The 25,675-nt window shown below is 50.4% G+C and overlaps 10 protein-coding genes across 10 annotated transcripts; 3 read left to right on the top strand and 7 right to left on the bottom strand.

The window, feature by feature from the left end:
* Nucleotides 1-75: 75 nt before the first annotated feature.
* On the bottom strand, nt 76-1,095 carry NCS54_01327900 (Hypothetical protein; the record flags this gene model as incomplete). The annotated part of the gene is made up of 1 exon (XM_053158480.1): nt 76-1,095. The coding sequence occupies exon 1, from the start codon at nt 1,075-1,077 to the stop codon at nt 76-78; it is 1,002 nt and encodes a 333-aa protein (XP_053014455.1). The 5' UTR covers nt 1,078-1,095.
* Nucleotides 1,096-2,007: 912 nt separating this feature from the next.
* NCS54_01327800 (Hypothetical protein) lies at nt 2,008-4,254 on the bottom strand (the record flags this gene model as incomplete). The annotated part of the gene is made up of 3 exons (XM_053158479.1): nt 2,008-3,073; nt 3,120-3,336; nt 3,384-4,254. The coding sequence occupies 3 exons, from the start codon at nt 4,252-4,254 to the stop codon at nt 2,008-2,010; spliced, it is 2,154 nt and encodes a 717-aa protein (XP_053014454.1).
* Nucleotides 4,255-4,688: 434 nt separating this feature from the next.
* Nucleotides 4,689-7,460, top strand: NCS54_01327700 (Zn(2)-C6 fungal-type domain-containing protein; the record flags this gene model as incomplete). Its single annotated transcript, XM_053158478.1, has 8 exons — nt 4,689-4,812; nt 4,865-4,945; nt 4,991-5,676; nt 5,723-5,925; nt 5,975-5,995; nt 6,052-6,459; nt 6,505-6,827; nt 6,880-7,460. The coding sequence occupies 8 exons, from the start codon at nt 4,689-4,691 to the stop codon at nt 7,458-7,460; spliced, it is 2,427 nt and encodes an 808-aa protein (XP_053014453.1).
* A 696-nt stretch (nt 7,461-8,156) lies between these two features.
* On the bottom strand, nt 8,157-10,562 carry NCS54_01327600 (Protein kinase domain-containing protein; the record flags this gene model as incomplete). Its single annotated transcript, XM_053158477.1, has 3 exons — nt 8,157-9,911; nt 9,976-10,185; nt 10,245-10,562. The coding sequence occupies 3 exons, from the start codon at nt 10,560-10,562 to the stop codon at nt 8,157-8,159; spliced, it is 2,283 nt and encodes a 760-aa protein (XP_053014452.1).
* A 2,099-nt stretch (nt 10,563-12,661) lies between these two features.
* NCS54_01327500 (Hypothetical protein) lies at nt 12,662-13,022 on the bottom strand (the record flags this gene model as incomplete). The annotated part of the gene is made up of 2 exons (XM_053158476.1): nt 12,662-12,884; nt 12,937-13,022. 2 exons carry the CDS (start codon nt 13,020-13,022, stop codon nt 12,662-12,664), a joined length of 309 nt encoding a protein of 102 aa, XP_053014451.1.
* A 693-nt stretch (nt 13,023-13,715) lies between these two features.
* NCS54_01327400 (Hypothetical protein) lies at nt 13,716-14,732 on the bottom strand (the record flags this gene model as incomplete). The annotated part of the gene is made up of 1 exon (XM_053158475.1): nt 13,716-14,732. The coding sequence occupies one exon, from the start codon at nt 14,730-14,732 to the stop codon at nt 13,716-13,718; it is 1,017 nt and encodes a 338-aa protein (XP_053014450.1).
* A 1,100-nt stretch (nt 14,733-15,832) lies between these two features.
* NCS54_01327300 (LysM domain-containing protein) lies at nt 15,833-17,068 on the bottom strand (the record flags this gene model as incomplete). Its single annotated transcript, XM_053158474.1, has 1 exon — nt 15,833-17,068. The coding sequence occupies one exon, from the start codon at nt 17,066-17,068 to the stop codon at nt 15,833-15,835; it is 1,236 nt and encodes a 411-aa protein (XP_053014449.1).
* Nucleotides 17,069-18,157: 1,089 nt separating this feature from the next.
* Nucleotides 18,158-19,068, bottom strand: NCS54_01327200 (Hypothetical protein; the record flags this gene model as incomplete). Its single annotated transcript, XM_053158473.1, has 3 exons — nt 18,158-18,678; nt 18,732-18,965; nt 19,020-19,068. 3 exons carry the CDS (start codon nt 19,066-19,068, stop codon nt 18,158-18,160), a joined length of 804 nt encoding a protein of 267 aa, XP_053014448.1.
* Nucleotides 19,069-19,754: 686 nt separating this feature from the next.
* NCS54_01327100 (Hypothetical protein) lies at nt 19,755-22,219 on the top strand (the record flags this gene model as incomplete). Its single annotated transcript, XM_053158472.1, has 5 exons — nt 19,755-20,058; nt 20,106-20,389; nt 20,447-20,568; nt 20,618-21,238; nt 21,595-22,219. The coding sequence occupies 5 exons, from the start codon at nt 19,755-19,757 to the stop codon at nt 22,217-22,219; spliced, it is 1,956 nt and encodes a 651-aa protein (XP_053014447.1).
* A 2,073-nt stretch (nt 22,220-24,292) lies between these two features.
* NCS54_01327000 (SCP domain-containing protein) lies at nt 24,293-25,179 on the top strand (the record flags this gene model as incomplete). Its single annotated transcript, XM_053158471.1, has 4 exons — nt 24,293-24,780; nt 24,831-24,878; nt 24,929-24,999; nt 25,055-25,179. 4 exons carry the CDS (start codon nt 24,293-24,295, stop codon nt 25,177-25,179), a joined length of 732 nt encoding a protein of 243 aa, XP_053014446.1.
* Between the last annotated feature and the right edge of the window lie 496 nt (nt 25,180-25,675).

The following is a 25,675-nucleotide window of genomic DNA, read 5'->3' as shown; positions in this document are numbered from 1 at the left end:
CGCAGAGCGGGTGCAAATGCAGCAGTAGTATATTAAATGCAGTCTATTTCGTTCCAGTCATAATGGTCCATAGCTTCAGCCCAACAGCGCCTCCTTAACAGCCTCAACTTCTTCAGATGTCCCACAAATCAGACCAGCCCTGTCATCACAACCCTTCAAGGGGGTATCCAGGATTCTCAGGCCAGTCTCGGGGTCGATAGCCTGACCTCCAGCGCACTCAATGACAAGCGCGACAGGAAGCAGCTCGTAGAGTCTTCGCAGCTTGGCCTTGCTGGTTGCGGTGACGGGGGAGATGTAGACGCCATGACCCTTAACAAGGGCGTGGAAGAGATCGGGAATGAGACCTCCAGAGTATCGAAGGGTGTACTTTTCGCTGATGAACTTGGTGACGAGGTTCATGTACTTTTCGTTTTCGGCGGCTGCGCGGAGATTGGCCGGGGCAAAGTATCGCGCCTTAAACGGAGGCTGAGCAAAGCAAATCTCTGGACGAACAATGGTGATTTTGTCAATGTCGTCCAGGCTAACTTCGAAGCATACATCGCGGGTTCCAGGAATTCGAAGGGCCACGATAGCGAGGGTGCGCGGTCCAAAGACTCCAATAATGGATGCAATTTGCTTCTCGGCAGGCTGGTTGAGCGAAGTGACTCCCTCCCAAACACCAATGATGGTGCCCACAGACCAATTAGGTCCAATGATCGAACTGCCGTCGAGAGGATCGAAAGCAACAGAATATCGCTCGTTGCTGCTGCTGTCTTCTTTACCGGCGTTCGTCGATCGTTCCACGGGATCTTCCTCACTGCTCGCAGTGTAGATTGTCGGACATTTCGCGATTTCGTCTCGCAGGATCTTCTCAGCCAAAACATCCACATTCAGCTGCTCATCTCCAAACGCATTTTCGGTGCCGACAATTGTGACATGGTGTGATGATCTCAGTTCCCTGCCGATAGCGGAGATAGCCGTAAGAAGCCCAGGAATCACGGATTCGCGAATGGAAGAATGAGTTTCTTGAGGAACAAAAGATGAGAGAAACTCGTTGAGCTCCAGCTCCGAGTTCTCGCCCGTTCGAGATGGACTCATTGTTACGGTGAGTTGTGAGGTTAAGGTTGAAGTGATGGGGCGAGCCCAGTTGCGAAAAATTGACGCAATCGATAAAACGTTGATAAGCTTTATCACAAGTAGCGAAGTCAGCACCAATAATAATTACCGCCCAGTATCCGCACAGTGGTTCTCAACAGTCCTCCGCTTGATTAAGTACGTAGTCCTAAAGACAGCATAAGACCTGCTTGGGTTTCCTGCATCTCAAATGATTGTACCATGTTTCCGCATCTGATAGGCAAGAAGGACACCAGACTGAAGAAGACATATTTCCAGGATTGAAAAGAAATTAATTATTGTAGACATTCTAGAGCAGTAATTTAGTAATATCGAACGAGGAGCAACATGATAGCGCAGGAGGCGCATACAACAAAGCCAAGCATTTTAGATAATCAGGATCATTATACCCAAGAAATAGGGCTAAATACTTTCGAAAGAATCTCGGCATTTGCAGAAGCTCGTATCGGGCACATCGGACATCGGCATATCTCCTCTTTGGGTCAAGGTCCGGATCATCCCAATAGGCATGAGCACGTACCCCAGATACAACATGGGGCACGGCTCCAGGGGTTCCTGGTCTATAGCAAAGCCTATTGGACTGTATTATTCTGTGTCAAATTCAATTGATCTTGGGTCTCCCTCCTGTTGGCGCGGCTCGATCGTTACCATGGAAATCCCGCTGCAAAATTTACTTGATCGGGCTGCCTGCATGTTTTCTAAACTAAGTCGAGTCCTCAGATGATATGCCATTACTGGTTAAGACGATTATGTTTTGGAGCACATTGCCAATAATCACCTGGTCGAAAGCGAAATCTTCACAAGGCCACAGAGATAAAGCCAGTGCTGTTGAGATGACTCGTGCATCAAAATTCAACTTTACCGGTCCGAACTATCCAGGGGTATCCGTCCCTCTCACTCGCCCAAGACGATCGTGGCTGGATCGAAATGCTGCTTCAACGCCTTGAGGTCAAGCGTTGGGCGGTTAAGCCACCTCTGCTTCAAAGAGACACCACCACTCTCCCACTCTCTATCCGAGCGTGTTGAAATTGCAAATACAGATGTCATGATAAAAATCTCTGTGCCTTCTAGGAGCCGTTGGGGCACGCTGACAGATGCAGTTGGGATGAGAGTTCTTTGCCGCACCAAGTTGGTGTTTGCATCTGGCTTCAATGCAGAGCTGGACACGACAGCCTGCTCACTGCCAATGATTGTCTCAACGACAATGCCACTGACTCCATCTTGAGAGGCGATGAGGGTAGAGTTATCGGTTGACACTACCCCCTCAAATTGACCAGGCACAGCATCATCAGCAAGATCTGCTGCCGAAAGGTTCGTTCCATCGGCTATTTTTCTACCATAAATGGCGAACCCTCCCTCGACAGTGTGAATCGATGCTGTGCCCTTCAAAGCTTGGATGCGATGGATTCGAACATGCCAATCCGGCCAGCGATCAGTCGGTGGGATCAATATTGTGTCAACATGGACAGATCTATCGCCCCAAGGATACCAACCGACACTGGCGATGGGAACACTTGGGTCTTCATCACTCATTGTATTGGTCACCGCCATGTCGAATTGCACCCCCTCACTCTTCCATTTGACTGTCCACGACTCAGCACCGTCTCTGCTGATAGCCAGTTGGTTGTCTGGAGCTATCTGCTGGATGAGAGGTCCGGTGGGAACAGAGAAGCCAAAGGCGGAAGAGTATGCAAACTTGCAGTACTTGGCTTGATTCGCCTTCATTGGCCATGCGACAAATTGACCTGGAGTAAGCATGAAGTGATGGCTACCCTTTGGGTGATTGCAAAGAATTTGTTGAGGAGCCGAGACGATCTCGACCCCTGGGTCACCCGCAGGGTACGGCAGTTCTTCCGACGCCCAAAAGTCGTCATCGTCGGGTAGGCCCACCGCTATGAGTGTCTTGAGAGCCCAGTAGACCGACTGAGGAGAATTGTAGTCTTCGGCCATGTACATATTCCTGCACACGAGTTAGTTTCGAACGAGGCAATCACCTATTGACTTACGGATACAGCCATCCAATACTCAAGGTTCCATCCGCGTTGAAAATGTCCTCGGAGTTCTGCGCCCACCATCTCAGGTGCCTGAGGAGGAAACCTCTGATGGCTCCGGGCGAGTCAAGTGGCTTGGGCATGTCTGGAACCTTTGCAAATGCTAAGGCAGCAAAGTAGCCTCCACAGGCAAAGCGGTACGTCAAGGAGCGACCAAAAGGGATAGCAGATCCTGAGATACAGTTAGCAGTGTGGATCAAACGTTCGCGTTGAACATACCTTCTGCGTCAAAATATCTCCAGATGTTTGCACCAAATTCACGCGCACGTTGTCGATACATGTCGCACCTTGATGGATCGATGTCGTTGGCAAACTTGGAGTATAGAAGCTGGCTGAACTGAATCGCGAAACTACCAGAGTAGTAATCAACTTGTCTTCCTACTCCGATAGCATCTCGGCGTCCTGTTTTGAGGGTTTCCAGGTGCTCTCGTTCTGCTTGCTCAGGTGTCTGCCAAGGACCGTCTGCTGACCATCCGTCGTGTAGGTAAAAGGTGTCCAGAATCTCAAGGTCGGCGTTCATCTCATCCTTGACATGCTCGTAAGGGATACCACAGACCTTGGTCAAGGCGAGGTTGGAAAAGACGCGAAACCATCGCCAATTAGTAGGGGGCATCTGTTTGCCGTTCATTGACTTGAACCATTCCGTAATATTCTCCTTTTGTCTGTCGCTCAATGGCTCATAAATTTTTCCTGGGGCAGAAAGAATCGCAAAAGCGAGAATCTCTGCCTCAACCATTCTCTGGTCCATGTCATGCACAGCTCCCCAGTACTCAGGGTGCTCAGGATCGGTCCCCGAAATGAATCCCTTCACCCATGGCTGGATAAGTTCATCAACTTGGGACGCGAGTTCCCGGTCCGCAATTGAATCGTACCCAAAGAGCAGGGCACCAATTGCCCATAGAGGCCTGGCAAAACCTTCAAGTTGAGCTGCGGATTCATCGAAATGCGTACCAGTGCTAATCGGGATTCGGATACGTGCTTTTTCGGGTGAAAAGTAACCAGTCAATGGTTTGAGAAGAGCAATAGTCGCTCGAATCAAATCCGCTCGAGTCTGGAAAGGGTTGTCTGAAAAGCCTGCAAGGGGTGGCATATTGGAAAATCACTTGACTCAAAGAAAGTGTAAAAAGTGAAACTACAGAACAACTCTAATGGTGGATAAACTTGGCTGGATAAACGTAGCAATTATTACCTCAAACTCGGACGTTCTGCTCCCATGACCATTTCCGGTTGGCCTGAAAGCTCGGGCATCGGGCCAAGTCGCAGCCGAGGTCATCAGCCGAGCAAGACGGAAGCGATTGGACCGCTTGCAACGAACCCCGTATGAAGCTAATCGTTTCCTTGCTTGGAGCCGTTCTCGCGTGCGGGGGATGTGTGCCGAAAATCTGGGGTGATTATGCAGTTCGATTTGACTCAGGTTTGTTTAACTCAGCCTTTCTCCATCTTCTCGGGCAGCGGGCGATCCATCGGATTCCGATGCAGCATTCAACTGAAACTTCGTCTATCAATGCAGAAGGCGCAGCAAACATGAGCGCGTCAGCAATTGTCGGCCCCGGTGGGGAGAGCGAGATCCCATCTTGTCAGGGGTGTCGTCGTCGAAAGCTTCGATGTTCGCGTGACAAGCCGACGTGCAATCATTGCCAAAGGCTAAGTGAGTGTTCCAAGACTCTGTACGCCTTCCTGGCTTCAGCTAACTGAAACAGACTCGCCCTGCGTTTATGATGCGAAAAAGAACAAGCCGGGGATGAAACCCGGCGTCATCGAGTCCCTGAGCCGGAGAGTTGGTGGGTTCACTGACAGCTTATCTCTTCATCGCTAACCCCACAAAGAGGCACTTGAAAACACTGTTTATGATAGCTCACGACAAGATACCGATGACTTGCCAAGTGCTCCGTTATCGGATACATCGCAGCTCGTTGGGGCATTCTCCAGTCTGATACAGGAACTGCGAGGCCTAGTTTCGGCTCCCAGAACTGTAGCACCATTACAAGCTATCCACTCATCACCAGAGGCGCTGCATCAAGCGGCTCCAACACCGGCGCAGTTGTCTTCGGTCACCGAGGTAGCAGTCGTCTCGCCCAGTCATAGAGAACCCCATTCTGCGCACCCACCCTCTCGTAAGAGGAGGAGAGTTGATAGTTGCGGAAACCCAAACATCGAACTGGCAAGTCAGCTTGGTGAACTAGGCGGCAGCTCAAGTCAGTTACCACCTCCGGAGCTCCTCGAAGAAATAGTCACAGCCTACTTTAACCTCATTCAACCATGGATTCCTGTGCTCCACGAAACCCGGTTCAGAAGCCGATTCTACAATCATGAGCAGTTGCCTCCTCTAGCCGTTCTCTTGCATGCCATAGTCGTCGCCGCTATCCGCTTCGTCGACTGCGACAGCCATCAACTATCGGCTCAAGAGGTGGAAACATGGATGGCGAGATCTAGAAGCATTGTTATACTTTCTGCAATGGATGGACTTTCCGTTGAGAATTTACAGGCATTGAGCATCATAGCCTTCAGTGATGTAAGTACCCTTATTTAGTGGGAAACAAAGAAGTAACCTTTCGTAGATGGGCAGTGGCGATGTCTCAAGAGCGTGGCCTAGCATTGGCTCGCTCACAAGAACCGTCGAATATTTGCAGCTCAGCGTCGAGGCCGATGATCGACAAGAGAGACCACTTTTGAAGCCTCTCCCTTCAATACCACCATCGAAGAATTGGACGCAAGATGAAGAACGACGGAGAGTCTTCTGGAATATCTTCAACCTGGACAGGTAACTTTCAGCTCCACAACCTTGCTTCTGTCACTAACTCGTGATGTAGGCTTTGTTCCGTAATGACTGGGTACGTTTTTCCGATCAATCCCTCCTCCTTCACACGGTCTGTGCTAACAAGAGTAGGTGGAACACCAGCTTAACATCAGACGACGTCCGAAGAAGACTACCAGCCGATGGAGGTCTGTGGCACAAGGAAGAAACCGTCTTGACTCCATACTTTGGTATCTGGGACCGTTCCGCAGCCAGAATCGGCAACTCGATCGTCTTCCTACCCGCACATTATCCAAGTCCCGAACAAACCACAGACGCGCCACCAGGCCCAGAGACACCGCTGACGACCCCAAGTGTGCCGAAAGGAACTACGACAGTGGATATGTCCACCGTGGGGGCATTCGCCTACTGCATTGAGGCCACCGAGTCTCTCAGTCAAGTCACGACTTACTTTCTCCAACAGAGGATAAACTTCAAAGATCGCCAGGAGGTCAGCAACTGGCTGACGAGATTCAAGGAACTCGACTTGCGACTCGTTCAGTAAGTCCTGCGTGCCTCTAATCTGCATTTCTCTGATAGTTCTAGTTGGAAAATGTTTCTTCCCCAAAAGTGGAAGGACTCAAATATCTCTCGACGACCAACCATCATCAACATGGATCCCAACTTGACTCTCGCTCATATCACACATAACACCTCAATGATTCTCCTTCACCAGCAGATTGCTTACCCAGCGCCCCAGTGGACGACGATTGTCCGAATGCCGAGCGCCCATAGTGCAGAAACTTGCCAAATTGCAGCCTCTGAGACAGCAACAATCACCCAAAAGTACCTCAAGTATACCCCAAATAACAGCCCAGTCAACAGCCAATTTTCATTCTGTGTCTTTGTCAGTGCCCGTTCACTCCTGGGTAAGTTCCCAACAACGCACAGCTTTGTACCCTTCGACTCTGACGCAAACAGTGCACTGGCGGTACTACAAGACAGACTTGGCCCCCGAATTTTGGCAGCTCGTCGAGAGCCTTGAAGAGATGGCCAAACGCTGGGTTGGCCCAATCCTCAAAGAGAAGCACAGGCATTCGTTGGCCGGGAAGTATAGTGCCCAGCTGCGTGCTCTACACAATAAATGCCAAGAGCACCCGGACTTCTCACTCGACGTGCTCGGATATTCTACCGACGGATTTCCGCCAGCCGATGCTGAAGCAAACCCTAATCATGAGACGCCTCAAGACCAAGATAGCACTTTTTCAAAGCCCCAGGAGACACAGCCAGCCCACCAGCCGCAGCAACTTGACTCAACCATCAACAACGTTCCAACGACGATGCCGATGGGGCAACTCAACTCCTTGATACAAGCCTCTCCTACCAATCAAAATACCGAGCAGCATTCACCCGACGAGTTATCTGCCATTTCTACTGTGTTGATGGATCAAGGTTTTATGCAGCTGGACCGAGTAATCAGCTTCGATGACATGCTCTTCTCGGCACAGACTGCAAATGATCAAGGTACCGCGTTTCAGGTGGACAACTGGACTTTGGGGTAGCGGGAACAACAACGGCTTGTACATATAATCGTGGCATCATATCTATCAGACCATTCTCATATTTAGCAGTCCATTCACAAACTCAACATGAAAATAGTCTTCATATACCAACCCGTGACCCCAGCATCTCTTGTTGTTCTTCGCGTTGTGATTCGCCGTAACATTCTTCAAGATGGCTTCAAATGAGCGCTTGGATTCAAATCCTTGCTCACAACAGTTCCTTCACTTGCTTCTGTTAGAGGCCTGAAGATATGTTCGCCAAGCTCGGAGGGACTTGTATTCCGATCAGGATTAATATCTATGGTGCTGTTTGAGGATGTGTCTGTCGTGGTAACGCGGGAGTCACCAAGTGTTATTATTATCGGTGAAAGCCTCAGGTTGAAAGCTGACTTCAATAAAAAGTATCAAACGTAATATTTCGATCCTCAATTATTGCAAGCCCGCCACGGCCCCCGCGCATCAGACCTTCCGCATAGATTCCGGCACCGGGACCCACATCCGACGATTCCCCCGATGCCCGATGCCCGATTCCCGGCGCCCGAACTGCTCGGCCGGATCATTCATTATAACCACCATTAGGACCATCAAGCTGACAAAAGTGACGAATGAAAGTAATGATAACCAATCTCAATTATTGATAACAACTTTGTATTCAACATTAATTGCATGAGAACAAAATCCGCGCATTGTCGACGCTCAAAATATCTTCCACACCTCAAACTTTGCCATTGCCGTCGTTGCCAGGAATTGGCCGTTTGGTGAAAAAGTGAGATAACGCAGTCCGCTCTGAGTCGAAAGCTTTAGTTTCCCGTCCTTGACAAAACAATCGTCGCCATCAAGTCTCCAGATAAATATCGTGCCATCGGGGGATCCCATTGCGAAGCGTTTGGAATTTGCCGAAAATGCAACGGCCTGAGCATCGAACTTTACTTCCTGCCTTGACTTCCATCCCAAGATTGTTCTTCGAAAGATTCTGAGGATTTGATTGTACCAAATGATGCACCATTGACCGTCTAGTGAGAATTCAGCAGCCCTTTTCGCCACATGCCACCCGAGCTCTCCACGCCTCATCGGACTCCAAAGATCAAACTGGGAGCCAATTGCATCTTGGTAACTGAAGATGGTGCACTTATCGGTGTGAAAAGCGACGTAATGCTCCCCATCTGCAGAGGGGATAATCTTGTCAACCCTAAAATTGAGTTTTCGCGGCCGAAGAATGATGAAATTGTCGTTAGAATCAAGTTCCAATATGATGATCGTGGATGGGCCACTCCTTGTGTGCTTCTCTCCAAAGACTCGGCGGGTATTTGCCGAAATGCCCCAGGTAGTAGTATATGGCGCCCCATCAGCCCCAAACTTGCTCTTTGATTGGCAATAATCAAGGGATTTGGCAAATTTCCAGCTTCTGACATAAGAGTCTTCATCCATATTGCTATGGTATGAGATGAGCCGTCGACCGTTGGATGATACTGCCACGCCCAAAATTGAGTCACAATCTGTAACTTGGGGATTTATCTGTTCAAACCCGCCCTGGTCGGTTTGCCGCCAAAGATGAAACATGGACTGGCTTAGACTCGCCTTGCTAGCTGAAAAGAGCCACCGACCGTCCACTGAAAAGGCGCAAACCAAGGGTACTCGATGAGTCTCAATTACCTTTCCATTAGGAGTGAAGTAGCGTCTATCCTCCGTTGCGAAGGTAAGTTTGACAGGTGATAGTTGCGGAATTGGGGGTTCCTGTAACTTTGGACGCCTGGGGGCTGTTGAACCGTTTGGGTCCCGCTGAACTGTTGACCACGATCCCGAGGCTTCATCAGCGTCGGGAAGCTCAGTGAGAGTTCTCTCCGTTGATTCCAAGCGGCTAGGCAAATGTCGGATCGTAGTCCACGATCCGGAGGCCTCATCCAGCGTGGTTTGTGACCTGTCTGGCCGTGTTTCAAGGTTCGTGTGCGAGTTCAAGGCAATTCCAGCGTCTGTGTCGGACTCAACCCCTTCGGTAGCGCATCTGGAAACAATCCAAGGGTTTTTCAAAGCTGCGGCGGCACTCGGTCGATCTCGTGGAGACCGGCTCATGGCGGCGACTATGAAATCACGGCATTCGATGCTCAATAACTCATTGGAGGGGAATTGGCCCCCATGAGCGACATATCGGGATAGTCTTTTTCCTATTGGAGATGGAAACGGAACTTTTCCGGCAGCGATACGAAAGGTGATGGCACCAAGGGCCCAGATATCGATTGCAAGGGAGTAGACGGGGGACTCCGAGGAATCCAAATCCTCTTCGTCCTCGAGGTCGTTTTCGTCTGATGGGGCAAAGATGTTCTGAAGCTCCGGTGCCAGATATGGCTCTGTGCCAATAATAGTGCGGAGAGACGTTGACTCGCTCTGCTTGCTGCAACCAAAGTCCGAGATTTTGACCCACCAATTGGGTCCTTTGTGCTGCACGAGGATGTTCTGGAGATGGATAAAATTGTTAAACGACTGTATTCAAAAGGCAGCCAGGTCTGTCTTATCATACCTTAGGCTTCAGGTCACGATGAGCGAATTTGCTTCGATGCATGAAGTCAATGCCTTGGAGGATTTGTTCCGTGATAGTCCGTGCTTCCCTGTCTGGCAGAGGATTGTCAAGGTAAGACTGTAGGTCGCCCAAGGGGAGATACTCCATGGTGATGAAGATTGAGTCTTTGCCCCTATACCAGCCGAAAGATGGGACAAAGCATTCCCGAAACTATGTCATCGAGTCCGTTAGTCACAGCGGGTCAAAGGGGAGCTGATGTTTGATCTCACTCGCTTGTGGGAAAACTTGACAATTGCCGAGATCTCCCGGGATAGGAACTTGTCCAACGACCGATCGAGGGTCACTTGTATCTCCTTGACGGCACGTAATCTGCCGGAGTTGGGGCCCGAAGTGCATTTTTGCAGTGAGACGACGCCGAACGAGCCCCTACCGAGCATGGTTGTTTGATCCCACACCTCCTCCTCAGCCCTCCGCCACCTCCCTCTAGCGGGGTCGGAGACATACGTGGTGTGTATGGTTTGTTTTTCGCTAACGAGCTTGGTTTCGAGCTCCCAGTCACGGACTAGGTCGGGCAAGCTGTCGTCCATGTCGAGTCGGTGGTAAGTCTACAAGTCTGGGAGGGGCTGCCCCAGTGAGTGAGAAAGACAAGTCAACCTGGACCAGAGCCACCTGAAGAGGGATCAGGTCACAAGGAATCGGACCGTGCCAATAGGAGACTGCCAATACTTGGTCGGCGAGCCAGTAGAATCCTCTCATCGACCAGCCTCATTCGGTACGCACTAGTCTCAGATGGCTTAGCAAAACGCCTGGTGGAGAGCCTAGCGCAGAGCCTGATGCAGCTGTCGATGCTGATCGACATATCAAGAAGGCAGACTTTTCATGAGCAAGGTTCACATCTATGAGTAAATGGCAGAGGCTGGCTTATGGCTTGACTTGACTTTCCCGGGCAGGTTCTATCTGAGAGAAAGGCTACTTATAACCTCAAATACGGATAATCCAAGGATTGTGAGAGTGCAAGCCAAGTGAGAGAGGAGAGATGACCGTTCCCAACCAATCCGACAACCCATAGTAACTGCCACTTGCCTGCCTACATCCTTTCATTAAACCCTTCCTTGCAGCATAAATTCCCTCGCCTTCCCCGTCGAGCCATTCTCCCAAACGCTTCAGCCCATCCTTAGCAAGATGTTGGCCAAATCAGCGCAAAGGCCTACGATAGCACTTGTCTGTAACGCGCTGGTCGAGGCGAGTATTTCCTTGGTAATCAGGTCCAATTCTAACCTCGCTGATGGCTATCTTGTTTCAAATAGGTCGACTTTCCCAACATCAACTACGACGATGGCTTACGGTTAGTGTGATTCACCGCTGCGGATCGGATGAGTCCCCTCTCAAGCTGAGATACTGCAATTAAGCATCGAGAAATGGATTGGACGAACATCGACTGGAGGCCTTTCCCTAGCTCCCGACTAAGGTTGAGACCTGATCAGTTTCTAATGACGTGGAAGGTGGGTTGCGCTTGCGAACCAATATATACAACCCATACTAGCCCAGTATTGCTACCAAATGGCAAAGAAGTGAGCTTTGCATACCGCTCTCTCGAGATGAACTCAACAGCTATAAGCGAATGTGCTTGCCCAGAACCACCGGCAAGACTCCGCTCCTCCCCCTCGCCAGCCAACCAGCAAGTTCATCGAAGCAGATATCTACAAATATACAGGTATATCGAGCACTATTCCACGACCTGGGGGAGCCAAGAGCCAGCCTACGCTTGGCAACATCGTGCTCGGAGCCGCGACTGCCCAACCTGCCCCGGCACGACCACCCCGCTCGAGAGACATGTATTGGTGTGTTGAGAAGACTTTTACCGAGCCAACAGAGAATCACTTGTTTTCCATCTTCAACTCAGAGACCCTGAAAGACGATGAGGAGTTGTATCGTCGAGTGAACAAGGCGATCAGTTCAACCTGTGGGTGGATTGGGTGGCTCTTTTCGTGGAAGCGATGCACTGAAGTAGAGTTCATCGAGGTAACCAGATTCGAATTGATTTCTTCACGAAACGCACCGAATACTAACAAGCAATGTAGTTCTGTGTTGTGCGGCGCGATGGCAGTGAGGTCGACCCCATGAAAACCGGGCTTCTTCCTCCTGTTACTGCTCGAGCTATACGCATGCCGTCCCTCTACCGCACGATGTTCAAGACGCAAGAAAGCAAATGGTTCTTGAGCTGATGTATCCAAGCAAAGGAAAAGGTGACAAGACCAGCATCTCGATGTTGCCCAAGAAGCTCAACCCTCCCCCATCGCTTCGGGAAATGGGGCAGGTGGGCTGGGGACTGCACGCCAAGATGGGCTTCTCGCCATGGAGATTCCCATATTGGCTAATTTTCTGTCTTGTCTTCAACGTCATCTTTGTAGTCCTTTGGTTCGTCTATACCAGCCCCGTGGACTTGCAAAATGCATTTATGCCAACCTTCATCGCTACAGTTGCTATTACGATTGGCTTAGGCGTGGTACAAATTTCGGAACTGAGAGATACCAAATAGGGCCCTTTATTCTATTGCTCATTATTAATGATGATGATTCTGCCTCTTTCCTCATAGATTGGGTAATCAAAGAGGGCGTGAGCCACAGAGGAAGAACAACGCTTTCAACACGTAATAATGCCATTATTCATGTCTACCTAAAAGTCTTCAAGCCAGAGACTGAGAGGCCACGACGTCGCCCTTGAGAAGAATAGGCTCAGCAGAAGTAAAGTTCTTGATGTCGCTAAAGACCTTCTCGGCCGCGGGGGAAGCAGCAGCAGCCTCAAAGTCGGCGACGCTCTTCCACTTCAGCGTAGCCTGAACCTGATACGGGGCATCGGCAGGGAAGTTGAGGATCTCCCAGCTCAGAAGACCAAGCGGGCCCCAAGAACTATCAAAATCCGTTAGTTCTCGCTTCCCCTCGCAGCTCAAGGATCACTTACGCCTCGACGAGGGGCATGTGGGTCTTGATGTAGTAGTCATGGTCAAACGACGGACCAGAAGGATAGACAACCAGGACTTGAGCCATTTTGGATAGGTTCTGCGACTAGTGTTGATCCGACTTGATAATTCTCGAGTAAGATAGTGATTGGATGATTCTGAGGATGAAGGATCGAGGGCAACGTTACGTGAGGCTTTTAATGGTTTATATAGCGGGGGTGAGGTTCAAACTCCACCTCCGCACGTCATCGGAGCAAAGGAAGATTCCAATCGTGGAAGCGGATGGAGATGTTCCGATTACTCAGCATCTGATACTCCTCTTTTGAATGACAAGCAATTGTCGGTCTAATAAACGAGGCACTTGGCACTACGAACTGGCAAAGGCAAGGTCGAGGAATATGGGGGTAGTATTCGGCAGTCACTCGCATTACCCCGCTTGAGATAGCGCCCAGCCAGCAACAGTGTTTTGAAGGGAGTGTATATACCCCTGCTAACACAGGTGAGGACCTCGGCACGCAACCAAGCGCGTTGAACTCGTTCAAAGGCGAAGCTGCTCTGAGTTTACAAAGTTACGCAGTCAATTGCGTACGCAGGAGTTTTTCGGTTTCACGACTTCCCTCTCAATCTGGTCGCACAAGGCAGAGCGATCAAGACACGCACGAGTTCCCGATGATGAGGTAGCACAAGGCCCAGCTCTTTGAAGAAACCATCTATACACTTTTCATTACAGTTAAAATTTTTACAGTATGTTTCTTTACACCCATATCATCGTGACTTCCGGTCAGACATGATCAATTACCCCAGCTGGACATAGTGCCAGAGCCCTTACCCTCCATTCCTCCCACTGAAGAAGCAACACTTGATGCGCATTGAATTCCAGCTCCCCAACCTGCCAAACATCGTAATCCCACGGCTTTCCAATATCAGCACTGAAATGAACGATGTGAGCCTGGAGAGACAGCTCATCCAACTCCTCGTTGGATGGTTTCGCCGAGGGTGTTGGTGTTGCCCCAGCTGCTTCTGATGTAGTGACAGAGGCACTGGGTGTGAACCATGAAGGAAGGGTCCACTCCGACCAGTGGCTGTTCAGTACCACGTATGACTCGGGGATCGGAGCAGCTTTTCCTGAGAAGATATCGTTGATGACATCCATCTCCAGCTGGTTAGGTTGCAGATTCGGAACCATATCCTTGATATCATTCCACATTTCCGGTGTTGGCTGAATAAGCATAAGGGTACTGCTGAAGAGCTCGTCTCGGACCCAGTAGGCTCTTGGGGCGTAAATGTCTGCTGGGGGCAGGTCGAAAAGGTGGTCGAGATCTTTCAAGACAAGTTGATCACCCTCAACTACCAGAAGACGCTTCAGCCCAGGATCAATCTCGGGCAACCTGAAAGCCTCGAGTTTGAGCAGCGAATTTTTATAATCTTTGTTCGCTTCGGGATGGAGCCCCATGGGCTTCCGCTGGATGACCTCTGCGCTGAGGGACTTGAACAAAGAATGGTACTTGGATGAGACATCTTTGGAGACTAGAACAATAATTCGTCTTTTCGTCTCGTGTGTTTTTCTCAGAATATGAACATTGACCAAAACTGAGCACGCGTAGGTGTTGTCCGTCGCGTAAAAGACGTAGGCGTTTTCTTGGTCTGATACTGCGCTAATCGTGGGCTGTGGGACCCTTGGCGGTTCAAGAACGGACTCATATTGACCAGTCAGAACCAGTATAAAAGTGACGAGAATAAATACACAGAAGAATTTAAAGACAGAAGACTGCCCTGAGCAACGAAGACACGAATTCATCTTGAAAAATCGTGAAAGGAAACAAAAGGAGAGGACGCAGACTCTGCTGGTTGGCAGTGATGCTCTGCCGATGGGCGTGTTTATTAGTGGACCTTTCGTTCGTTGCACCCCCAATCACAAAGTCGTACTACTAATTAAAGGGGCCCTCGTGTTCTTATCGGGTGGTCTGATTCGCAGATCATGGGGCTGATCGTGTAGAGGATTAGTTACCCTACAGCATCAGGGGATGGACTTTCAGCTGGTGATTTGCATCAAGAAGGCTCGATGGAAGTCTATAATTAGGCAATTGGCATCTTTCTAACATTCGGTCCTTCTCTACGCGCCAATTGATGTCAGAAATGTTCAAGGGACGGATCGTGCTGTGGACATTGAGTAAGATCTTCCAACTGGCCTTTTGGGGAGAGGACGAAGAGAAACATCCAAACAATTTGGTCGGCAGATCCGGCAAGCTTTACCCCACAGCTGTGCATTTGAAACAGCCCTTTACCAGACGTGGCTAGTGAGTTCGTTGCTCGGCCTCGCTGGACGCTCGTGTGTGGCATCGAAGGAGACCCCTACTCCGTACCAAGAGCGGAGAGAGTTTGCATCTCAGGATGTCACGGAACCTGGTGGAAAGGAGTTTAAGCTTTCGCCAGTCAGGGCTGAGCCATCGCTAAGCTTTGGACCAGGGCCAGGGCCTCAACTTGGCATTGGCGAAGCCGAAACGTGGCCACAGACCAAGCAAGCTATTATTAGGTAGCCTCTAACTGTCATCCCTGAAACGCGTCAGGACATTAACGCGATTGCACTAAATTTTGTAGTGTTGCAGATAGCGCTCTAGCAGCAAGACACGTACACAGTCATGGTGTGATTGTGGACAACCAATCAATCCATGAGGAGGAGGAACAGTATCCGTAAATATATTCAACAATAGTTGAGCAACACGTAGCTCTACGTATGACATTCTGATGTTTTTTTATGCTAGGAACATTGCTTTTCTTCGATCCCTAGATAAAGGATCTGCGAGTGGAGGAAAACATAAGAGCTGCAAAAATCAAGGAAAATTTCAATCTGCCCAACCCGCTCGAACCATCCTAGCCATCCTAGCCATCCTAGCCATCCTAGATGAGCCTCAGCTCACCATGATTGTTCTCTATCCGTTCATCCAGCACAATCGAGCTGAAACACCACTCCCCGTTATGGGACAGCTCAGCCTCCAGCTTCTGGCCTCCATCAACAAGACGTACATTGCGTGCCGAATCACCAAAATTGCCGTATCCACCAGAGCTGCCACCGCCTGGAACTTGGAGCGTCTGGCCCGGGTAGATGAGGTCTGGGTTGTTGATATTGTTGTGGCGGGCAATCTCGTCAAAGGAGCAGTTGAAACGAGCTGCGATGGTGCGGAGGGTGTCGCCATGTTGGACAGTGACAGTGTTGCTTCCGCCACGCTTTCCGCTGTCGACCCAGCGGAAGCTGCCGTGGTGGTTTTCGAGGACTCTGTTGAGGGAGATGGAGCTGTGGCTGCGAGAGCCATCGCCACGTCCGCATGAAGCGCTGAGGATGTAGTCGCCGTGAGTATCGAGACGAATGTCTCTGGAAGAGGCAGTGAAATTGCCGGCATAGTTTCCACGGCGACGTCTGCCCTTGCCCGAGTCAGAGTCCGAGTCGGAGCTCGAGCTGGAGTGAGATCCACGACGACGTCTATGCTTTCCTTCATCGTCCCTCCTGTATCTGTCGTCCTCTCTCCTGCGCTTCTCTTCCTCCCTTCGGCGCTTCTCCTCTTCCTCTCGTCGCTTCTCCTCTTCCTTCTTCTCATCTCGGTCATCCTTCCAGTCCTCGGCGGCATCCTGAAGCTTGTGGCCACCAAAGGCACCGGCAAGGGCACCGACGACGGCAGCTGTCTTGGTGTGTCCGGTCTTGCCGCCGAGCTTGTAACCGCCGAAGCCACCGGCAGCACCTCCAGCGAGAGCACCCATCACGCCGCGCTCGCCGTCTGGGCCATCAGGTCCGCCTGGGCCGCCGAACTGACCCTGGCCTTGGTTGTAGGGTGGAGGTCCCTGGTGCTGCTGGTTCTCAGAGAAGTAGGTGTCTGCAAGACCGCCGCCAGGACCACCGCCCTGTTGATAGCCACCTTGCTGATAGCCGCCTTGTTGACGGTCACCACCATAACCTCCCTGCTGGTATCCTCCTTGCTGGTAACCTCCCTGCTGGCGGTCGTCGCCGTATCCTCCCTGTTGGTAACCACCTTGTTGACGGTCGTCACCGCCATATCCGCCCTGCTGGTAACCGCCTTGGTAGTTACCACCCTGGTAGCTGCCACCCTGCTGGTAGCCCTGACGGTCGTCGTTGTAGCTCATGATGATTCTTGGTGTTGTAGATTGTGTCTAGGAAGTAAAGTTGAGAACCCCTCTCAGAAAGACGGGGTCCTAGGTTAAATATATCAACAAACATACTATGTACGTACGAACAAGCGGTCGACTAAGCAGTCCCTGCACCGCCATCCCTGTGGGCCGTCTCCATCATACCCTTGATGCCCAATCAGAGGGGCGGAGGCCGCCGTGGCAATGCCGTCCACGCCACCCACCCAGCACAGCCTCAGTCAGCTCGAGTGATGCCACGTATCGCTCGCGTTTGACCGCGTAGGACGAGACGCTGCTTGTGCCTTTCAGGTCTGGTTGCCAACGTCTTGGCGTCTCAACTGCCACGCTTGGCGCCATGGGGCAGTGCGTCAGGGATGTCTAGCACAGGCCAATGACTTTGCCAAGATGCGAGACTGCTGTCGTGTTTGTGTTTCACCACGGCTTGATGCTGCGAGCGATGCTTTTCCTGTCTCGTCATCGTTGTTTTCTATTTGACGCCATCGTATGCGTCTGGGCTTATGTTTATATCTTGTTTGTCGGATGTTGTGTCTTTGTTACCTGTCCATGCCAAGCGTTGCTTCGGATATCCCGGCATTGGCTGACCCAGAAATTCCGAGCCACGGACCTCGTGTTGCCAGACACTAACTTTGCGTTGGACATCAACACCATACATGCCTGACGTTGCGTGTTTTGACTCGAGTTGTACAGACTCAGCTGTGAGGTCGCTTAGTCGAATACACTGAGACTAAATGACTTGCATATTTGTTGATACCTAGATGAGAAGTAGAGACAATCATTCACGCTTTGCAGTAGGTTGCACAGGAATAATAGGAATGGAGGGGCTGATTGCTGTGTTACCGTTGATATGTGTACTCAAGCCGACCAAAGCAGGAATGCAGACATGTGAAAAGCGCCCAAGAAGCCTATCGGATATTTGGCAGCCGCGCTGCAGCAGATTGGGCGAGAAGAGACATGCATATTCGACCTATGCGACTTCTCTGCTGGTTATAGGAGATGATTTGAGTTACTAAAGAAGCAAACCTAGCCATATCTATGAGTTCAAAGCCTATTTACATGGGGTTTCATTCAAAGAGTAGTGGAAATGCCGCCGTCGATGATCAAGTTGGTACCTGTGATGTAGCTCGAAAGCCGACTGCCAAGAAATACCACGGCATTGGCAACATCCTGAGCGTGACCAATCTTTCCCAGAGTGATGCTCGCTAGCAGGCTCTCCAGGAAGGCTGGGTTGGCTGTCATGACCGCCTGAAAGGTGCTTGGCTCCTCAGTTCCATCAGGTAGGATCGTCGCTGGAGAGTCGATGGTCCCTGGGACAATCGAATTGATTCTGATACCCTTGGGGCCGAGAACACGCGAAAAGTCCTTGGCCAAAGTTGCCTGGGCTCTCTTCAATGTCGCGTATGGGCCAGTGTGTGCTGGGTGCTTCGCCTCAAAGCCGGCGAGGGAGCTGATGACAATGATGGAGCTGGCGCCGTCTCGCTTCTCTAGATGAGGAGTTACGGCATGGATGAGGCTAATGAGGCCAATCACGTCGGCCTGAAAGCTCTTTTGCCACTCCTCGATAGCTGGGCCGGTGTACTTTGGGCAGGCTATGGAAAAGTTAGCTGAACACTCGGTATTGAAGGTTCACGGCCAGGATCACCATTTGCAACAACGATGTCAATCCTGCCAAAAGTTTCGGCGGCGCTTTCAACCCAAGCCTTGATAGACTCGGGGTCGGCAATATCAACACTTGTGCCAACAGCACGTGCTCCCCCGATTGCACCCTTGAAAGTCGCAAACTCTTCACCGGTGACATTTCGTGAGCAATACGAGACATTGGCTCCCTCGGCAAGAAGGGTCTCGGTGATGACCTTTCCAATGCCTTTACGACCACCTAAATAATTGTGAGAATGTCTTCTGAGACGGCACCACAGAGTGAGACACTGACCTGTCACGAGGACGTGAGCGCCGGCCAGCTGAGGAGTAAAGCGAGACATTATGAAGGGTAATTATGAGTGAATGATGCACTTGATGAGTTTGAGATAGTTAGAATGAGCTCTGATGGTTCTGGAGGGAAAGATAAAGTAGAAAAGTTAGCGTTTTATAGATGAAGAGAGCTATCCTTTCCAGCCTAGCAATGTCAGACTTGAACACCGCTTTGAAGTGAACCCGAATTATCCGCTATCTTGTTTTCCTATTTCGTCGAACAGCCTCATCAACGTTGATATGCGAGCTGGGTTATTAATCAGCCCTGACCTGGGAATTAGGACAAGCGATGGGGTACACATGCTGACGCCTGGGGTAGATCAAGGACATCCAATCAGATACAAGAAGGACGGGATATCATGGAGTCAACTTTTAGACAATCATAAAGCCTTTACAAGTGATAGAAAAACCGCCTCCAGAATGATAGGCCATGATTGAAGCATCTTGTTTTCCTAATCGGGAGTCGGTGATAATCCAGGGCTGATCCGCTCCGACCTCTCCGAGGCTCCACCTTTGCCAAGCAATCTGATTTTCCTAAAAGGGTAAGACCGCACTTCATCTCCGTCATCTCGGGATCACGGTATCTGGTATTGGTCAGCCAGGTGTTGGACCTCGAGATCGATTCTCTCCTTCTTTTCTTCTGAATTCACACTCAAACTGGGCTAAATACTTCATTGTTTGTGCTGGAACTTTAATCATGCCGTTGCAGTTGACATTTCTCAACACTAGTGATGCCCCTGGTTTAGGGGTGGTGGAGACGAAGCAGATGAGAGCTCACATCACCAAGACAAATTTTGCCAGGCGAAGACAGAGGCTTGCCAAGGAAAGACGGCAAAAGAACCTCCAAGAGATCCATGAAAGGGACCTGGTAGCTCAGCCGGAGAAGCCCATGTCTGGCAATGAAGCCACCCCCCAAGTACCGACAGCACCCTCCTTGGACCCCGGCTCCGACATGCTATTGTCAACACGCTCTAGAGACCCCCATAATTCGATTAGCTACTGTGAGTAACCTTGAAACACACTTTGGGGATGCAACTAACAAGCCTAGTGCTCTATGAGTTCCGACCCATCGTCTTCCCGGCTGGCTACGGCTACCCCGGTTCCGAGAGGGAGACGGTCTGGGTCGATCAACTACTTGCCGAGCCCGCTCTCATCGAGGCGTCCATGGCTATTGGCCTCAAGTACACACCCAGGCATAGAAGCCCATGGACGTCCCGAGAAGCCGATATACGAAAGTGTATGGCTATTAGCATGATCAACAAACGACTCGACACTGCCGCTAGCTTGTCGGACGGCATGCTCGGGGCTGTGTTCACGTTGGCTTTTGCAGAGGTGAGAGGTTAGAATTGAGTTTTTTGTTGCTGCGGCTACTCACATATTGTTGATTAGCGGCTTGCAAGTGATGAAAGAGCTTTGGACGTGCATATCCAGGGTTTGGCTCAGATGATCAGACTGAGACGGGCAGCGGGAATTACTCGAGTTCCATCATGGTTCTCCGACTTTCTCATCTAGTAAGAAGTTGTCCCAACATACATCAGTATTTAACTGACTGATTGATAGCGACTCGATCGGTCAAGCAATCACGTCCACCAACGGCTCCCACGAAAAGCTTATGCAAGCCCTGCGGAACGAGGATAACCCAACGTCCCTAGACGTTTCCAGAATAACCAGCGGCATATTACAGCTCCGCAAATCACTTGATGAGTTTAACGCAACCAAAGTTCCGTCGAAAAACGAAATTCTCAACATTGAACATCAAGTTGACTGCCTGCAGCTTGAAGTGGAGGTTGTGTTGGGAAGTGATGACCATTACATCCGCACTTTGCGCTTTGCCCTGCAACTCTTTTTGTTGCTTTCTTGGTTATCGAGGCCTGACACGGATTTTGGTGTTCTTGCCGAGGAACTGAGACGGTCTCTAGCACAGCCTCATATCAGATTGTGTTCCTCGGTCGAGCCAACTATCTGGCAGTTTTTTGTTGGGGCTGTTGCAGCGGAAAAGTCGGTGGAGACTCGAACGTGGTACATTGACAGATTGCAGAGGGTTTTTGACTCGATGCAAGTGACGAAATGGACTGAAGTGGTTCAGCTTCTTGATAGGACATTCATGCCCGACATGGGGCTATTGGAGAGATTCAAGCTCGTGTGGCAGGAAATCGGTTACGTAGGACAGAGGAAATATTGGTAGGTTGAACAAGGTTTTGTATACTCTTTGTTAAGGGCACTTGCCGGTTCTTTTTGCAAATACAGTTTACTTTCCCATGAAACGTTATGCATGACCACCGGCAATCATAAATTGTTTGTTTACTTATTCCTTCTGCCTGGGCGTTGGATTGCTGAACAGACACACATAAATAGCACCACATCCCATTGCGACCAGGGCTTCTCTTTTTCCCTTTTCTAATCACTTTCAATACCATCACTGTCACTTCCTCCTTCAAAAACCACCACTACAACTACAACCACCTTCGACACGGTCGCCAATCATCACAACAACTGTAGTTACCCAAGTCAATCATGATCTCTAAGATTGGTTCCAGCCTTCGGGCCCTAATTTTTATGGGCGCTGCTGCCATTCTCTTCTCCGAAACAATGGCTTTAGAATACGTCCTTCAAGCCGTCGACCCGGCCACTCTTTACAATAACAGGGTCACCATCTGGGACTCGATCCCGCACCTGGATGTCTGGATCCACCAAACAGAATTCGATCCTCCTACTGTGAGAGTCGAGGTAACAAACGAAAATAACCACATCATTACCTTTTCCAAATGGAACTCGCCTCTAGACCCCGAGGCAATTCAAAAGAAGATCCTTCAGGTCAACCGCCAGCTCGACTGGCCTCTCACCGATCTTCCCATCTACGGCCTACGACCAAACTTCACCAGCCCATGCGAGGTACAGAACAAGGAAAAGGCCGAGGACCTGGTGGAACTCCCACCTGGGTTCGCAATCCAGCAAGACCACGTGTTCGATAAAGAGTCGGGCTGGGATCTCTCAAAGCGCCACAGGGCAGGAAGACTTCGCAAATCAGCTCTGCAGATGGTTGGGATGTGGCGTGGTGTGTGGAACATGACCAAGGAGGAGGTGCTTGAGCTGCCAGCACGTGAAGATGAATATTCAGAGTGTCCTTGGTTTACTTCCAACTTCGTCCTACCGCGATTTTGAGTGTAGTTTGATCGATTGTTGAGTGTGTGGGCATTTGTCACGAGGGGCATTGTTGAGGAGTATGATATCACTTGGGAATCGGAGTGGGGAGTGGAAGAGAAATTAGACTGTTTACCTACGTATGTGAATCATTAGTTTTTCAATCACTTTCTCGAATTATGATTTGTGGCCTTATCAGCCTGTGTCATTTTAGGCGCGTACTTGGCTGTTGATGATATTAAAAGGTGTGCCATCACGCCTCTGGATGCCATTGCCCTCATAATCCAAAATGGCATCCTACGGGAAAATGCCTGGACTTTTCCATATTGCCCCCTCGTCAAAGAAGTTCCCGGTTTCCACTCCATGTTCTACACGCCACCATAATCTTGATCAAGCGGGGAGTCGAGTGATGGATGACGATTGCGCCCCAGTTTCCATCTTTTAGTGATGATGATGATGGCAAGCCAGTGTCTTTAAGCTTATCGGAACCTGGGTGGAAGGTAAGCATAATATGGATTGGCGTTGCAGCAATGTGATAGAAGCCCCGTCAAAGGTGAACATCCTAAACGGAACGATCATCTGCATGATCATGGCCAGGTCCACGTAAGTGGTAGCAGACCCGGATAGTCATATCTGGTGGCGATATGACAGATCGATGGCAGTGTCGAGCATGAGGTCATCCTCGTTAAGCGTTATCTAGAAGAGCTTGGTCGCCTTGATACCCGGATCTCGTTAAAGTGACAGTGTTAGTTCATGTGCTGGAGGCGTTTTGTACGTCAGGCACTCTACGGTCAACGGTTTTCACGACCAGCGAGTGCTCTTTGGGTTAGTCCACATGAACATGATTCTGGGTTTTGGATCATTCCTCATGTTCTGAAGGTGTCAAGGACCCATCCTGAGAAGGTAGCACCAAGAGTGGGCAGCTGAGGCCAACCCAACATCTTGATGACGAATGGACAGCCAAGCTGAAGCCTCTCCCACCAGGCCAGTAACGAAGTGATCTGATTAGAGTTAGCGATGGTCATCACGCCGCTTGTTCCTGGGCATCTGCGTTGAACCAACCCCAGGCCACAATTCCTCCAACGCCCCCGTTATGCATCCGATTGGTCCCTAGCGCATTTGTCTTGGAATTTATTGAAACCAGAAACGGCAAGTCTCAGAAATGGGGTCAAATGCGGATGTTACGCTTGCGCTGTCCAATTTATTGGCTGGCTGAAACGCTTTGGAATGCAAAACCACGAGAGAGTTTGGCAGGGTCCTGATGACACCTGGCCCTTGCATCAGGAGCGGGTGGCTTCGGAAGAGGATGCTCTAGGTTGGAGATGGATGGGGAAAGCTGGGGGCAGTGCGTGGTGCGAGGTCTAGAATGGGGATGCTTTCAGCAACAATGTGAATGTGAGACAACATGCAGAGAACGGTCAGGATGCTGTAGGGCTGAGGTGATCTGGGCGCATCTTGATCACGCTGATGCATGGAATTTAAAAGTCATTTACTTCAAACAATTCTGGATAGTCTTGTGCAACAAGTGGCGAGGGTGACTGAGGCGGACGTGATGACACCAGGCGGCGATATCTGTTACATCATGTTAGAGGTTATCCACAGATTGAACCATCTTGACAATGAAGATCACAGTTCCCAACTCTCTGGAGAACTTGATTGATCTGCAAACAAAGTGTGCGGAATGACGCAGGGCAGACAACGTTGACAAGGGGTGGATCTCCCTCTCCCTCATTCCGACGTTGCTGGCGGCGGGTGAGACAAGGGGTCTTCCAGGAACGTTGATCCCACGGAGGGTTCTGGATCCGTAATACAGTTTGGGGAATCCCTCCCGGAGACGTCAAGAACTATCGAAAAATGAGGAGTCGTAGTCTGCCGGAAAGGTGTCGATGAAGGGCGAATATTGACGCCGGATGGCAATATAAAGAACGCTTGATCACCACTGGATTCCATCTTCTCTCATCAGCAACAACGCAATACACATTATCGACTGCAATCAAGCACTGGCAATCTCTTTGTCTGCGAGACACCCAAACATCCAAATACGCAACTATCAATATGCTCCTCTCAACAATATCCGCTCAATCATTCATCATAATGGGGATCCACCTTATCTCTGGCGCAAACTCGGCCCCTGCTGAGGACCGCGCAATTCTGGACCTTGACGCTGACGCTGAGGCGACTGCTACCATCAACATTGGCGTGCCCGTGTACGCCGACGTATTGGCCACAGCAGACGCCGACGTCACCGTAGACCCCAACTTTGACGAACCAAAGCTCAAGATCTTTATCGATCCCATCGACAAGAGCGTCCACGACTACCCCGACCGTCCTCCACCTGAGAACGGCGCCGACAAGCGAAGCCTGTCGAACCTGTTCCCCAGAGCCTTGACGGCTGACCAGAAGGAGGGCTTGCGCTTGCACACGGTGGCTCGTCAGAAGAAGAAAGTCAAGGCACTTGTCTGGGACACCAAGCTTGAGGCCGCCGCCAAGGCTTGGGCTCAGAAGATTGCCAAGAGTGGAAAGCTTACGCACTCTGCTAGCAAGGACCGACCCAACCAAGGCGAGAATCTGGCATACGGGTGGTGAGATTGATGACAAGTTGATACCGCATAGGCATGCTGACGCTTTATAGGTCGAGTGGAACATACAAGAATCCCATAACTGCTGGAACCCAGGGCTGGTAGGTGACTGCATCGTGCGCATAGAGCGTCACTAACATGGTGCGGGTAGGCTCGCTGAGGTAAAGAACTACAAGAACGAGGTTATTCCCAAGGGCAAGTTTTCCGAGTACGGCCACTACAGTAAGTTTTCAACCACGTCCTCTAATGCTATCCCACCTGCTAATCACCCCCCCAGCTCAGTGCGTGTGGAAGAACAGCGTCAAAATTGGCATCGCGACCGTCAGCGACGGCAAGGGTGGCTGGTACACCGTCGCTCGATATTCCCCACCAGGAAACATTGTCGGCCAAAAGCCGTACTAGAAAAAAAAGGGCTACTGACTGGCTATTGTTTGACTGGAATGCGGGCTGCATTCCACAAAAGGGGGCGCCCTTTGGGCTGGACCGGCGCCTCCCTTTACGCTTTCGCTTATTGTACTATTGATGTGACATGACCCGGGAGCGTGTGTGAAACATTCGTTTTAGATATCATTCTTTTATTAAATATTTGATATTGTATTGCTGTTGTTCCTCCGAGTGACTTACCTTCTCTTGCCCTTCCAATGTTTCAGTCTGAGACGGCTACTTTCCCTTGCAAGCAAGCATGTCATTGTATTTGACTATAGAATATTACATTTTCTAACACCCTGGAAGTTCAGATCGAAGCTTGACATGTCAATCACGCCCGGTAACCTCCCTCATTCCGCGACTTTGGTCAACAACGGGTCAAGCACGGCTTGCCTTGCTTACAGCATCCTTGTCTCGGCTGGCTCATCCGTGGCATGGCCTTCGCTCTCTCGACAGTGTTGACCTGTTTCAT

Source organism: Fusarium falciforme, chromosome 11 (genome assembly GCF_026873545.1).
Source record: "Fusarium falciforme chromosome 11, complete sequence".
In the NCBI taxonomy this organism is placed as follows: domain Eukaryota; kingdom Fungi; phylum Ascomycota; class Sordariomycetes; order Hypocreales; family Nectriaceae; genus Fusarium; species Fusarium falciforme.
Note: the sequence above shows the minus strand (reverse complement) of the source record. Positions and strands in the feature narration are given on the sequence as shown.